The following is a 15,366-nucleotide window of genomic DNA, read 5'->3' on the forward strand; positions in this document are numbered from 1 at the left end:
GAAGTAAAACAGGATATGTAATGAAAATCACAGGCCCCACTTTGAGAACCACTACTTCAGGGTGTTCCGTACAACCTTTTTTCATTTAATGTATGCAGGAATTGTGAGAACTGTTGGGACAAAATATTTGTCTTTGGTCCATATTGTGTAGTTTTCAAACAGTTGACCTAGTACTAAAAATGCATTAGGATTTAAGGTTTTCCCAACTATAATTCACTTAACTCAAATCTGGCAACACTAACTACTACTCTCCAGTTTGAACTACACTGTATAACAAAGTTTGTCGAGACCCATCACACCCATATGTGGATCTTCCTCAAAATGTTGCCACAGCATTGGAAGCACATGATTGTATAGAATGTCTGTGCTGTAGCATTCAAATTTACCTTCACTGGAACCAGGAGGCCCCAAACTTGTTCCAGCATGACCCGGTGTACAAAGCGAGCTCCATGACATGGTGGGTTAAGGTTGGAAGAACGGGGAAGAGCTCGAGTGTCCTGCACAGAACCCTGACCTCAACCCCATTGAACACATTTGGAATGAACTGGAACCTCCTCACCAAACATCAGCACCTGATCTCAACCTCACTAATGCTCTTGTAGCTGAATGAACATATCCTCACAACCATGCTCCAAAATCTAGTGGAAAACCTTCCCAGAATAGTGGAGCTTATATCAACAAAGGGGGAATAAATCTGAACTGGGACATCCAACAAGCGCATATGGGTGGGATTGTCAAGTGTCCACAGACTTTTGGAGGTATATAGCATTTGTTCGCAGTACATAGGAGTACAGGTGTATTTACTTTATAATAATCATTCTAAACAAGCTAAATATTCACTGTTTTAAAATGATTTTTTAAAAATACAAAACTATAATTGTGTATGGACTTTCTAAAACAGAGCCTACCAGAGACCATATTATTGTTAAAGAATTCATCGATGTATATGAACACTACATTGTCTTAATTCTAAACCTGCTCGCTTCACAGTTAAACTTGAACTAAAGTTCTTCATCCCCAACTTGTTATGAAAGAAAGCAGCAGAATGTGTGATGCATTTCCGTACATCAAAAACATTTATTGTAATAATCGAGAAAAGTGTGTAAGCAGGACAAATATTACATTGTTTAAAAAGCAACGATTAGACAGACAACGGAACAGCCAACCATGCGCTCATACTCTTCGATCGAAACTCACTTCAAAGCAAATCCATATCACATGAAAAAAATAAACACAGAAATTAAAACGGGTCATTTATTTTCCCAACCAGCTTTGACATTAAATTCAAATTGATCACCTTAAAACACACCTACAGAGGGTTAGATTTGCCTTGCTGACCATCAGCCACCTTCGCCCGCCACTCCACCTGCAGCCCAGTTTGGTGTGCTCGCACGCAAACAAGCCTTAAAGTCCTTCACTTAGTCACTCAATAAAGCTTTATAATGTGCTCTGCAAATTTCAGATGCAAAACCTAAAAACTGAAAGAAAAGAAGAAAAGAAAAGAAAAAAAAAAAGTAAATCCTCAATCAAAAATCCTAAGGGGAGGTGAGACACACGCGTGAACACACCCCTGCATATTGTGAAAGCCCTCCTTTAGGGCTGCGGACAGTATTTTTTTATTTTATTTATTTATTTATTTATTTTTTAAATGGTGCCGTTGCTAGGCCCAGTCAAGTGGCTGCACGGCCACTCGACAGGAGACAGATCCTGGTTACGATTAAAACTCCTCCTCTTCATCCTCTAGGTCACCGAAGTCGATGGACGGCCTGTTCTGCCCATCATCTTCGTCAGATTCAGCATAGGAGTCTGAGAGACAGTAACAATTCACATTTGAGTATAAAAACTTTATGGCATTAAACTGAAAAAGGCATGCAGTAAATGGGGGGGGGGGGGTGTAAAATAATAAAAATCAATCATCTATTCAGCATGTGTGTAGGTTCACATGCACAGCCAAACGCACTCCTGTTTTTTATAGCAAATTATACCACAGCATTGTTGAATTCGCAAATCTAATCGGTCAGCTGCAAATCACAGGTTTATATACTGTATTTATATTTAAAAAAAACAACAAAAAAAAAACCACACAGTCATTGATTTAATAGAGTTTTCATAAAGAGACATCAATTTTCCAAGTTTTCCATCACTGGAAAGTCTTCAGCACAGTTCATGATTTGTTTCTTGCCAACATTCAATTCAATTTTATTTGTATAGCGCTTTTTACAATAGACATTGTCCAACATGACAAGTTACACTGTTTTGTGTTCCAAGTTGTATACAGCTACTCTAATGTAACCACTTACATTAATGTAACTATAAAACAGGGGCAGGGGAGAGGGAAGAGAAGAAAAAAAAAGAAAAAAAAAGTGACTCATTCTTTAATGAATAAACACTACAATCATTGACAAATTGCTGTGGTACCAGAGGAATAAAACACTTTGGGCCTCACTGTTACCACCCCATGGTTGATTATTTTCCAACAGCAGCACAAACCGAAGTGTTTTAGGCCTCATTTATAAAAGGCAAAATGTTAGCCATGTGGTGAAACAGTACTTAAACCTCATTATATTTGGGGGGTATTTTACACTGAGCAAGTCTGATATTATGAAATGTGTTGAACCAAAATAATAAGCAAAGGAAAATTGTTCAAAAAAACGTACTTTCAAGATTGTCCATGTGTTCGTGAAGAGTTCTCGCCAAGTTGAAAAACTGAGCGAGAGAGGAGGAGAATGTGACTTTGATTTGGAGAGAAAAAAATATTCATATTTCAAGACGTACAGTATCAGGAGGTGCGTTAAGCGCTCAGACAGATAAGTGTCTATAGGATCAGGAGAAGTTGTTTCTCACCCCGGCTTCGTTGACGGCACCCAGCACGTCGGAGAACCTCTGCTCACACAGATGCAGCAGAACCACTAGGTACAGGCCACAGCTGATGAACTCGTACTCTGACTACAAACAAAACAAAGTGGGGGTGTGGGGGAATAAATAAAAATTTCACTGAGGATTTACTACTTAGAGATTTCAATGTATACAGATGTAATGACAGAAATGGCTACAGTGAAACTAAAGATCCTCTCACCCTCTCATGAGACCTGTAGAGTTCATTAATGTCAAAGTTCTCAATGTTCAGGTGCAGCTTCTCTTTGCACAGCTCACAGGTAGTGATGGCTTCCAGGGTTGAGCCTGCAGAGACACAAGAGTTACAGATATTAGGGGAAAAATAAAAAACCTAAAAATAAATAACCTGATCACAGCAGCACATCTAATTGAGAAGGATGAAGAAGAAAGGACAGACAGAAACAAGGTGTGTGTGTGTGTGTGTGTGTGAGAGAGAGAGAGAGAGAGAGAGAGAGAGAGAGAGAGAGAGAGAGAGAGAGAGAGATGTGGGACAAAATGGAGGGGGTGAAAGAAAAGAAGCAAGAAAAAGGAACAAAGAAAGACAAGTCAAAGAGGAAGAGAAATAACACAATGAAGAGAGACAATGAAGAGAAGATTATAGGGAAAGTTGTAAGGAAGGCAGAGAGGAAAGAAAAAGAAAGGGGGTGGAGGAGGGCACAAACAAAACCAATGCAGAGAAAGAAATGAAGGGGTTTTATTTAGATAGCATCTTTCTCAAGCTCCCAAAACAAACAGAAATAACAGAATTGCAGCACAATAAGGGTAAAGTAAAAAAAGAATCAGAGATGATGTCTGCCTGGATCAGATTTAATAGATAGGTGTTAGAAAAAAGGACAAATGCAGTGACAAAAGGACAGAAGTATAAACATGGCTGAGCATGGACAGCAGGCCAGAACAAAAGCAAAGGACACAGGACACATAAGCAGGAGTAACCACAGCACAGGACGTGACTTAATCCCAGGTGGGAAATTCCAGGATGTGAAAGAATAGGGTTGAGATGCAGGTCCTTGGTTCAGCTTTAAAATCTGAAACAGAGCAGAAATCCGAGGAACCTGTGGGGGATGGACCTGCAGACATTTGAGGAACCACCCCCCCAAAAAAAAAAAAAAAAAAAAAAAAACCCACCACACGGACCAAAAATATGCAATGTTCATGTCTTAATTTCAGAGCAGTCGTGTAATTTTTAGTTGCTTGATTTATGGCAAATAGCCCCTCCAATCCCCGAGACCCTTGTTGGATTTAAAAGTAAAGAGGACAGGTACTCACCAGAGCTGATTTTGGAGCGGAGCCACTTCTTGATGCAGTCCTGGTGAACGTATTGCAGGCTGCCTGTACACCTGCACGGCTCGATGAGCGGGTTCAAGCTGGAGGTCTCTCCCATCTGACAGATCCTGCAGAGATCCCCTTCGTCTTCATCCGAGTCCTCCAGCAGCAGGCTACAGAGTTCAAAAACAAAAAAAACAAAAAAAAAAGGGGGGGGATTTTGATGACTTTTACCTCATGCACTACAGGTGACTTGTAATATAAAATAACTTTGGATCAGAGTCTGCTCAGGCTCTTTGGAAGCCATGTTTTTGAGATTCTGACCTCTCCTGAATCTTCCGAAGTCTCTCCGGATCTCTAGAAGGGGCAGGTTTCTCTTTCCCTTGCGCCTCAGCCTGATTCTGTCCAGCCACCGCTGCATCCATTCCTATAATCACGTTCTGGGGCATGCGGAACAGAGGACCAGTCATCACCCGGGTGATGCCAGGGCTCCGCCCGGGGACACGTGTAGCTTCCTGCAAGAGGGAGGAGAGTCCCGAGGCTCTGGTTGGAGGAGCGGCTGTTGCTCCCACAGACACTTCATCATCTTCCTCATCCTCCTCCTCCTCCTCTGCTTCCTGTTCCTGAGTGGAAGATTTACTCCCATCGTCAGGGCTGCCGAGAGGGATGTGCGTGGACGAGTGCACGTCCATGCGGGCGCTCTCGTCTCGTCCCTCTCTCCTTCGGCGGGAGAACAGCGGGTTGCAGCGGTTCCAGTTGAGCCAGGAGCTCCTCAGCTCCGTCTCAGAGTTTTCCCGTTCTCTGGCTGCAAGTGGGGGCTCGCATGGGGGTGCCTCCTCAGGCCCAGAGTCAAAAGATCTCGAGGCTGAATTGGAACCAGAGGCGGAGCTCGATTCCTGGCTGGAGCGCCTAGAAAAGAGGCGGGACAACAGCCGACGGGTCGTGCTTCTGCCATCAGAGTCACCGCCCTCAGAGGTGGGGTTTGGCACCGGATCAGGATAAGTCGAGCTAGAGCTGCGTGTGGATAGGGGTGTGAAATAGGGCAAGCTCCAGGAGGAGAGGGACAATGGCTCATAGGTGGAGTTTCGCGTTGAATCTCGGGAGAGACGGGGACTGGGCTGGTAGTCAGAGACCTGCCTTTGCGAGGACGGGACAAAGTCAGAGGAAAGACGGCGGCTGGATGAGGTGCTGTTCTCCCTGCGAGATGAGGAGTACAGGCTCTCTTTGGGTCGAGCTCCCTGAGCGCAGGTGGATGTCACACGCTCTGGGCGATCTGAAACAGAAGGCATGATGGGAATTAGAAAACAGGACTGATTTTACAGTTGAGTACAGGTTACAATGATTACCTGTCCACATTAGCATAACATTTTTACGCCATGCAGATGACAAAACAAGGGACAAAAACAGACAACTTGCCCGTTTAAACGTCTCTGAATTTCACAACAGCCATCGGTGCATCCCCCCCCAACCTAAAGCTATACGCACACAGTGAGGAGGTCAATGGCGTGGGCCTGTAGCTGGCCTCTCCCAGACCAGACAGGCCAGAATCAGTCCTCTTCTCCACGTCTCTGCGAGCCCAAAGATCGTCGTCTGATGACCAAGAGGATGAAGAGGATCGGGACAGAGGGCTAAAGCTGGATTTAGACCACGAGGAATCTAAACACAAGAGCAGTTTGTTATTCACCTGCATTTATTAAAAAAAAAAGATTAGATGTACATCAAGGTTACAAGACAAGCAACGAATACTTATTCATAAAAGTCAGTCACAATTTCAGAACGCATTAATACCCACAACGCTTTAGATTTATGGAGAAATTTATTTTCCTTTATTGCACTGTTATATTCTCAAATCTGATTGGTCAAAAGGTTAACAATTAGTTATGCGAGATCTTTTCTATGGTAACAGCTTACAGGTACTAGTGTGGTGGATGCGCTACATAAACGGAAAAAACAAAAACATGTGATTGATGATTATGCTGAAGGTTTTTTTTGTCGTTTTAAAAATAAATAAAAAAATAATAATAAAAAAAAAAACCCCACACGACATTTAATGTTTAGGGAAGGAGTCTCCAGTTTCAGAGCTTTGTAACAGTCAAGAGCTAAAGTTATAGCCAAGTTTCCTGCCTCAGGGAAAGAGTTTGCACTTTGGACGGTTTGTCTGCAAGCGATAATAGGAAATAACTTTTTTGTAATCGTTGGTAAATCGCTGTGGTGCAAGAGGAAAGAAACACTTCAGGATGTACTGTTACAGATAAATCCACTTCTTGGCAGTAAGCGCAACTCTGCTTCACCCCCCCCACACACCGATTATGTTCCTCTACCCACATACACAACACACTGCGTTTTATTCCTTACTTCTTATTCTTTTCAAGAAGAAATTCATTTGAATATTTTTATAACTATACATTAATTAAACTGATTATAAATATTGGCCAGTGTAAGAGTACCTGAAATGCCACCCATGTTTGAGTAGGTGTTACTGGGTGTAGATGTAGACGGGGTTCTGGTATACGCCGATCTACTTGCGTAAGACAGCTTGGCTCTTTTGGATTCATCGTCTTGAGTTGAGCCGAGAAGAGTGGAGTACGAACCTACTCCTCTCTCTGACTCAACCTGAGTGTGGAAGAGGAAAAAAAATAAATAAAATAAATTTATTTATTTATTTATTTTTTAAAAAAAGGCGTCGTCACCTAAGGCAGTTGAATAACTGAGCTGTAAGAAGCTAGTGAATAAACAGTCAATAAATAAAACTACTAGGTCTTGCATTTGTAGGTTTGCTTCTTCCTCCATAAGAGGACTCCGTCCACGGTGTAGATGAAGAGGAGGACGGGGTGGAGGAAGAGGAAGAGAGGGGCATGGACATCTTCCATCTGGAGTTGCAGCTCTCAGACAAGCTATAATCCCTGCTGGATCCTGGGATACGAGGGCTCTGAAACACAGTAAGATGGTTATTGGTAGAGCTGCACACAAAACATTTAAAACACCTTGAAATGTTCAAGACTTTCACACAGTTTTCAGCATTAAACATCTTAATTACAAAATTCTATTCCATTTAACGACAAATTGGATAAAGTCCCAGCACAAATTTGCCTCGAAAAGTGTGTGATAGGGCTGGGCACATGTAAGATGTAAGGAATAAGGAATGTGGTGTTACAGGAAAACAATCAATGATGGGGTTGCAAGATTAAGCAGAGTTACGGTTACACCTTGAAGTTTATTATTTTCCCATAAATAGCATGTCCAAAGTGTTTTGTTCCTCTTAATACTACAACAATTCTCCAACAATTACACATGAAAGAACATCACATTGAATTTTTATCCGTTTAATGCTGTCTGTGTAACAAGTTAGTTCCTGTCCTCACTTGCATTGTGGCAGCAGCCTTCCCCCCACCAGCCATTCCGGGAGGGGGAGGGGGGGGGGTGTGTGTTAAATTTTAAAAAACCAAGTTACAGCTCAACATTGGAGACCTTCCCAGATCAATGATGACAGTCTGCCATTACTATGGAATGGGACAGGACGTTCCACATTACACATTCCTATAAATGGACAGAAGTACAACAATGTTCTTAAATTAATATTTTGGGGAAAAAATTAAAGAGGAATAAAACCCTAACAGCACACCACTGTGTTTTAGCCCTTCCATATTGTATGCAATCATTTCAGTGTTAACTTTTTGCTGTCCAAACAGTACAATTCTCAATGGATTTACAGTGCAAGGCAGTGCTGTAGCCCTGCTAGCTCAGCTCATGGACTGGTTAGAGACAGCAGAATAGCAGGTTATTTTAAAATGGTGGGAAAGGTGCCTTAAATAGAACTAAAAACAAGTTGGCATGGCTCGGCTCTACTCTGCAGCAATATGCAAAAAAATTGTTTCCTGTACCATCCCGAACAGTCCCTGTTGTTATGATTAACACAGAGGTGCCGTGGGAACACATGACGCATAAAATACACCAAGTTCAAAAGCAGTTCATGCAAATGACAAAAATAGCCTGCAGGTGTTCGCTTGGACCCAGTGCCGAGAGAACAAGATCAGTACCATCAGTACCTATTTTTATTTTTGTTCCAATGACACTCATCTCCAGTTCCCATTCCTTATAGTTAACCCTGCTTACAGCGTTACAATAACGGCACTAGAAAATGACATTGAGTCTGACTTATGTTATAATCCTCCTCACTGACAGATACTCAGCAACTTCATCGATTTAAGTTTAAGCAAATAAAGGTGTTTAGATACTAGTCGTGACAAGCCAAGCCTTAAAAAGTCATGGAGGTAGCTTGTTTTTGCATGTAGGCCTCGGCACACTCGCAGGGTTTAAAAACAACTTGTAACCTTATCTAGTGAGGCACTCCAGGCCAAGCTGGAGTAAAGGGCCAGCAATCCTAGCCTGGACTGTTTCAATAATTAAATAAACAACGAACAAGCTTTCCTGCCTTACGAATATGGACAAATAATTTGTATTGAGGAATTTAGGTTAGATACTGCAGAAAAATAAGACAACGCTCCATAAACACTTGCTGCCAAATTTTCAACAAGTGCTCAAAAGACATGAAATAGAAATTTCACAGTGGCAGGAACAGTCGATCAAGCAGAGAGAAGCGCGTGCCAGTGGACGAGGCTGCGTATTTTTCTGCCATGCAACAGGAAGAACACAGAGGCCGGTGCAGAAGTCCAGCTTGATGTGGCTTTAAAGTTAAACGAACGGAGGAGCTGCTAATTATGACAATCATTCCTATTTTCGATTGGTTCACAGGTTTGTGAATTCACAGGTCAAAGTTCACCCAGATAACTTTGATGCAACTAGAAGCAAACCTGTATCGCCATAGCAACGGGTAAAAACTTTTTTTTTTCCCCCATGCCACATTGACAATGAAATATTGATTTGTCCACACTACGTAGTCCAAACTGTGAGTCTTTTGTGATTCTAGGAAGACAATCTGACATGGTGGTGTTTCACATGCAGAGCTAGGATAGACTTCCGTAATGAACATAAATGTATTTACACTTATAGTTATGAAATGTAGTTGCTGTTTGTTAAAGCAGTAACGAACTATGTAAAATTCTGACATGTTGAAAAAGCTTTCATTTACATTTGCACTTTCCTAAGATTACATTCCGAATGTGGGTTTGTTCGAGCATAAATGCAGATTTGTTAATAAGAGCAATATGGTGTCGCACAACGTTGTGTTCTAGGCCACCTTGAACAGCAACTGATGATCACACTCACTTGGAAAAAGCAGTTACACACAGCAGGATTAGCACTTGAAATTAGATAAAGTCCAGATTAAGTCGTCAGTCCGAAGAGTCAATATTGTGATCATGTTTGTGCAACTGTAAGTAGTGCGCGAATACACACAACACAAACAAAAGGAGCCATTTCTCCTGATCTTCACTCGATCAGATTTTGGCTTCAGTCCTGGAAGCTGCCGGTGTTTTGTTTTACAGCGTTATTTGTTTTACATCACGGTGCTTTGTCCTACAGGAACCCGGGAGAACCTGTTCACCTACGGATCTGCGTCTGGATTCTTTACCTGGTAGTCCGAGTCTAGCTTTCCCACGGCGCCCCTGCTGAAGCGCTCGCTCCCCAGCACGCTCCCTCTGCCATAGAGCCGGCCGGCACTCAGAGCCGAGGACGAGAAGGACGATGGAGAGAGAGAAGAGGAGCTTGAGACCGTGAACGGCAGCCGGCGAGGCTTCGAATCCATGGTTGAGGAGCACTGCAAGAAAAAAAAATAAATAAATACACATGCAAACATGTACTGAAAAATATCCAACTTGAATTACGTGCATGTTAAGTTTTATGATTAACGTGAACTTTAACATATTTTGTAAGCGAACTGCAACACGTTTTCACTTTGGATTACTCACAATGCCAAGCTGATATTGTTACCAGTAGGATTAAGTCCTTACGTACCTAATGCAAGCACATGATTCGGCAGCGCTTTAGTCAGCCTCCTCACCTGTACACTCTGGTCAAACATCAGCTTTCACACCATCACTTTTCCTACTAATATAATCATGCATCATCATGCAGCTGCACTGCATTCTGGGATTTGGCCTCCAGCTACATTGTACGTCTCATTAATACAATGAAGCTCTTGTTCTTTTCTAGGGTGAAATTTTCCTTAGAAAGTGCCACCAAATCTTTCGCACACAATAAAATCTCGCTAAACTTCATTTTACAGCCATTTCGCACTCATGACTCATTATCAATAGGATGCACACTGCAATAAGAACACCACACCTCTTTTCAAGATCTTGTCACCAACATTCTCCGACATTACTCTTTACAACGAATAAACACAGGAAGATTTTAAACATTTTTTGCAAAAAAAAAAAAAAACCCCACATGCTTAGGATCATAACACCTTCACAGGTTATTTTCCCCTTTGTTAACGACAACTACCCCATCATCAGCTGCTCTATAAATACCCCTCTACAGTCCTATCAAAATAGCACTCCTGCTCCAGAAGGTTCAACTTCTGCACCAAGTTTTCAATTCACAGCTTCCAAAACAAACGCTGACCACTTCACTTTGAGGAATTCTTTAGTTTTTTTTCCATAGTCCCATCTGCCATTTTGTAAGTTTAAAACCACCTCAGCTCCAAGCAACACAGCAACAGAATTGACAATAGTCTAAATGCAATCCTGATTACTTTAAAGAAAAGTTTGATGCAGTAAAAGATGTGGAAAAACATGCAATGTACCCATGACAGTCATTAGACTTGGTCACAACTTTATTACTTATTAAAAGAAACCTAGACACAAGTCTAGAGACTTTTTGGATATCACTGACCACCAATGCTCCAAACACACTGATTACCGACTGTCATCGCTCCCAATGCCCAAATCAGCATTATTCCCAGAACTCAATCAACGGTCGCTATTGTTCCTGCCAACTGATTACTGATCATTATCTATTCCACCCGCACACCTCCCTTCTTGGTGATATTTACAGTAATAAAACAGGAGTTACTGCATCTGTAACCATTTCCTTAATGTATATTTTCCAAATACTGACTACCACGATTTTTTTTTTTTTTTTTTTTTTTTGCAGTTTCATGACCAAAAAGCACTCCTTTCTATAAGCAATAAATTCTATTCCATTATACCCCACTGCTGTTGAGTTCTCTAACATGATTGGTCAGAAGTGTTGATTAATTTTACAACAGCAGCAGCTCTGACAGTAGCACAGCTGCATATCACAGGTTAATATTTGTGAGTAATACAGTAACATTTCTATAGTAACAGTTTCTTATGAACAGATTAAAAATTGAGTGGTTTAAGAAAAACAGAACAGCTGATGAAGTTTTCATGAACGGAAGGAGTCTCCAGTGTCAACGTGTTCACGGTGCCTCATTTCAACATTTCTGTTTCAAGACAAATTCACTTCTAAGCTCGTTCAGAAAATCCTCATGTAACATGTTTTTGATATGCAAATAATCACGATTATTAATGAATATGCAAAGTAGGGTGTGACGTAGAGCTCTGGCGACATTTTGAGCGTGCAGTAGATACTTCCCCCTGCAAGCATGGCCTGAATCATTCACACACATTCGTGTGAAAAAGCAACGCAGGAAAAACAAAAGTTCACCCAGTCCATCTTGTGTTTAAACACAAATTACACCTCATGCTACTCGACACTGCAAACTGGCTGACGATCAACAAACACGTAAAAGCCATCAACACCACCAACATGCATTTAACATGAATATAACACAGCGGAGATTTCTGGTCCTTAAACAATCTGCTTGCTTATATTATTATTTTTATACATTCGCAGGGTCAGTGAATGTCCTTCACAAAATGTCTCTCACTCTGTCTGGCCTGTACATGTTTACAAAGGGGGGAAAAAAAATCAGGCCTGATTTCAGACACGACATGTCAGCACTGAATGCGACTTTCTTTATCGGTTTTATCAACTAAAAACAACAAGAAGACTGACAAGAATCTGATTGGAAAATAAATTCGCTCATTTTTGTCATGCTTTAACTGAGCTCGGGCCTGGAATTCTAACCGAGCTAAAACACACAAGTTAAAGCTCCAACAAGCTAACAAGGAGTTACACAGCAGCATCCAGATTACAAACAGATCGATTACCGATCAACATCATTACCGATTAATATTCTTGTGTAGCAACCGAATTCATAATGTTGCAAGGCTAGACAAAACTCCAGGCCGTGTAGTTCCTCCGTTACCAAGCTAGCAGCTAACCTGCTAACAACTCTGTCCACTTTTATACTAGCAAAAAAAAAAACAACTAACAAAGCTTGCCAGGCATTTCACCGAAATGGTTTTTAGGTTAATGAAATCGCTAAATTGTCCTACCAAACTCCGTCTACAGACCGCGAACAAAAGTGTCTCACCTCTGATTTCCCGTCTTTTATATGTATTTTTTTCTTAGCATTAATGGCGCTCCGTGTGTTTATATACGGGATGTCACGTGACCGGGTTAGCCCTCCTTTAGAAAACAAGACAACGGCGCCATCTTGTGGCTGCTGATTGATGTGCGGTACAGCCAATAGGAGAGAGTGAAGTGACACGTGTCCCGCCTGGATGTAACTCCACCGTTCAATCAGATCGCCGTATTTAGAAATGGACGTTTTGACACTGAATAAATGTTTGTGTGATGCAATAACATCGTCAGTAACACGATGTAAATAAATCATTTTAAGTGTTATAAACCACATTTGTCATATTTGTTAATTACAAAAAAAAGACGTTAAAAGCGAAGAATAAATACTTCAGCAGAGGTATGGATAATTCCTTTGGAAGAAAATTTACATGTTGCTTACATGACAGTATGTGTGGTTTTATCAGCATATGGAAACCTGTTATAAATGTAGTACAACCCACCAATCAATCAACCAATCAAATAATGAACTCAAAAACAAGCAAAGATATAAACAGTGTCAAGTTGGACCTAATGTTCTGTTGGTTGAGGTTTTAGCAATAAAAAAAGTTCTGTCTTTAATAAATAGCCAAAATATTATTGTATATATTTAAATAATGAGTTTAATATTTAAATATTTGGATTATTTTCATAAAATAAATCTGTACTGATAGAGAACATGAGATTTATTTATACTTAAAGGGATCCCTGGTTGAGAACCACTGGTTTACTGTGCCTATTATTATTATTATTATTATTATTATTATTATCCATCCATCCATTTTCCATACCACTTATCCTACACAGGGTTGCAAGGAGCCTGGAGCCTATCACAGGGATCTCGGGGCACACCCTGGTACCAACCCATCACAGGGTACAATCACATATTGCAGACAGTTTGGAAATGCCAATCAGCCAACAGTGCATGTCTTTTGAAAGGGGAGGAACTTGGAGTACCTGTAGGAAACCCCTGAAGCACTGGGAGAACTCCACGCACACAGGGTGGAGGCAGGATTCAAACCCCCAACCCTGGAGGTGTGAGAAAACCTGTTCTAGCATGACAATGCCCCTGTGCACAAAGCATGCTCCATGAAGATGTGCTGTGTTAAGGTTGGAAGAATGTGGAAGAGCTCGAGTGTCCTGCACAGCGCCCTGACCTCAACCCCACTGAACACCTTTGGGATGAACTGGAACTGGAGACTCCTTACCCAACATCAGCGCCTGATCTCAACCTCACTAACGCTCTTGTAGCTGAATGAACACAAATCCCCACAGCCACGCTCCAATATCAGGTGGAAAGACTTCCTGGAAGAGTGGAGCTTATCATAACAGCAAAGAGGGAATGTTTGACAAGCACATATGGGTGTGATGGTCAGGTGTCCACATACTTTTGGCCATATAATGTACAAAGGCTGTAAAAGCAAACCCAACCGACAGAAGAGAATAACCTGCGTGAAATATATACAGTTGAATGACAATGTTTGCACACCCTTAGGAAGAACAAGAGTGTCATTTATGATGGATTTTCACCCTTTAAGCGAAGGGGCACAAACTTTCGCACAGAACTCACGCGTAAGTTTTGCTTTGTGTCGCCAGAGGGCGCTGTGTGTCGCTTTGATTCCCCCACATGCTGCTGCACTTTGCCTTTCTGCTCGCATGGAGCCACATGGTATTTACCCTATCACTGAGTTAATTAGAAATGCTGCAGATGTGATAATGAGACATTAATTAGAATAATAAACATCAGCGCTATTGTATTTAAATCCTAATGCAATAACGTACACCAAGACGCCTACAAGCCCCAATAATCATAAATATGCTAATGCGCTCGGATTTGTGCACGTGTATAGTGTGTGTAGAGTTCAGGTTTTAGCAAAAGATCCGGAAATTAATTATCAATGAATAAAACCGAAATAAGGTACTGACCTGTACAGTTCTGTGTCACTGGGTTTCTACCTGTAGTGTGTATCTTTATACCTGAGAAATCGCGCGCGCGTACGTGTGTGTGTGTGTTTAATTATCATTTACATTAAAGCTTTAAAGGTACATCAGCGGTCTTAAAGGGTCTGTTATGTACCTTTAATTATTTTAAAGGTATAAAGTCTTTCTTTCTTTCTCTTTCCTTATTTGCTCATTGCCTGATTCTTTCTTTCTTTCCTTATTTGCTCATTGCCTGATTCTTTTTTTCTTTCTTTCCTTATTTGCTCATTGCCTGATTCTTTTTTCTTTCTTTCTTTCTTTCTTTCTTTCCTTATTTGCTCATTGCCTGATTCTTCTTTCTTTCTTTCTTTCTTTCTTTCTCTTTCCTTATTTGCTCATTGCCTGATTCTTTTCTTTCTTTCTTTCTTTCTTTCTTTCTTTCGAAAGACTTCTCACACTTATAGAAATATGGGTACTAATCTGTACAGTTCCGTGTCACATGTTGTGTGTGTGTGTGTGTGTGTGTGTGTGGTGTAACTTTAATTGTCTTGTTCATGTTGATTTCTGAGAGTGTATCTGTTGTGACCTCCTGAGCAGGTTGCGTTGTGGACATTCAGCTCCAGAGTGTTTGTGTCTAACACATGATTTTATAAACCCAGATAAAGGTGCTGCGTGTGAAACAGACGCGCAGTGCAGCACTGTTTTGTGCGCTGTGTATCCTCTGTGTATTTTAGAAGATGAAGGAACAGTGAGGATTGAAAGCTTGTAGGTGTGTGATGCGAGAGTGCGCTCCTCTGCAGGAACACATGCTTTGAAGACTAGACAACAGCTTACACAATGTTCACAGAGAAGGAACAAAAAAAATCTTGCTTTTTTAATGAAGAGGGGGAGAAGAAG

General features: G+C 41.2%; 1 protein-coding gene across 3 annotated transcripts; it reads right to left on the minus strand.

Annotated features, from left to right (window-relative positions):
* Nucleotides 1-1,048: 1,048 nt before the first annotated feature.
* Nucleotides 1,049-12,646, minus strand: marchf7 (membrane-associated ring finger (C3HC4) 7). Of its 3 annotated transcripts, none has more exons than XM_053637951.1 (11): nt 12,524-12,646; nt 9,689-9,874; nt 6,923-7,087; nt 6,606-6,771; nt 5,644-5,814; nt 4,483-5,431; nt 4,162-4,331; nt 3,077-3,180; nt 2,845-2,946; nt 2,658-2,706; nt 1,049-1,806 (listed from the first exon to the last, which is right to left on the minus strand). In XM_053637951.1, the coding sequence occupies exons 2-11, from the start codon at nt 9,860-9,862 to the stop codon at nt 1,718-1,720; spliced, it is 2,139 nt and encodes a 712-aa protein (XP_053493926.1). In that variant the 5' UTR covers nt 9,863-9,874; nt 12,524-12,646; the 3' UTR covers nt 1,049-1,717. The 3 variants fall into 3 exon arrangements, with proteins under 3 accessions (XP_053493926.1, XP_053493929.1, XP_053493928.1); XM_053637954.1 differs by lacking the exon at nt 12,524-12,646 and adding an exon at nt 12,486-12,507; XM_053637953.1 differs by lacking the exon at nt 12,524-12,646 and adding an exon at nt 10,072-12,477.
* Between the last annotated feature and the right edge of the window lie 2,720 nt (nt 12,647-15,366).

This window comes from Ictalurus furcatus, chromosome 12, assembly GCF_023375685.1.
Source record: "Ictalurus furcatus strain D&B chromosome 12, Billie_1.0, whole genome shotgun sequence".
In the NCBI taxonomy this organism is placed as follows: Eukaryota; Metazoa; Chordata; class Actinopteri; order Siluriformes; family Ictaluridae; genus Ictalurus; species Ictalurus furcatus.

Bases quoted from the DNA above. Each gene is read 5' to 3' on its own strand.
- marchf7 (XM_053637951.1), bottom strand. From the start codon at position 9,862: ATGGATTCGAAGCCTCGCCGGCTGCCGTTCACGGTCTCAAGCTCCTCT. The intron at 3,181-4,161 runs GTGAGTACCTGT...GTGTCTCTGCAG, and splicing joins CCGCTCCAAAATCAGCTCTG to GCTCAACCCTGGAAGCCATC. The intron at 1,807-2,657 runs GTACGTTTTTTT...ACTGTCTCTCAG, and splicing joins ACACATGGACAATCTTGAAA to ACTCCTATGCTGAATCTGAC.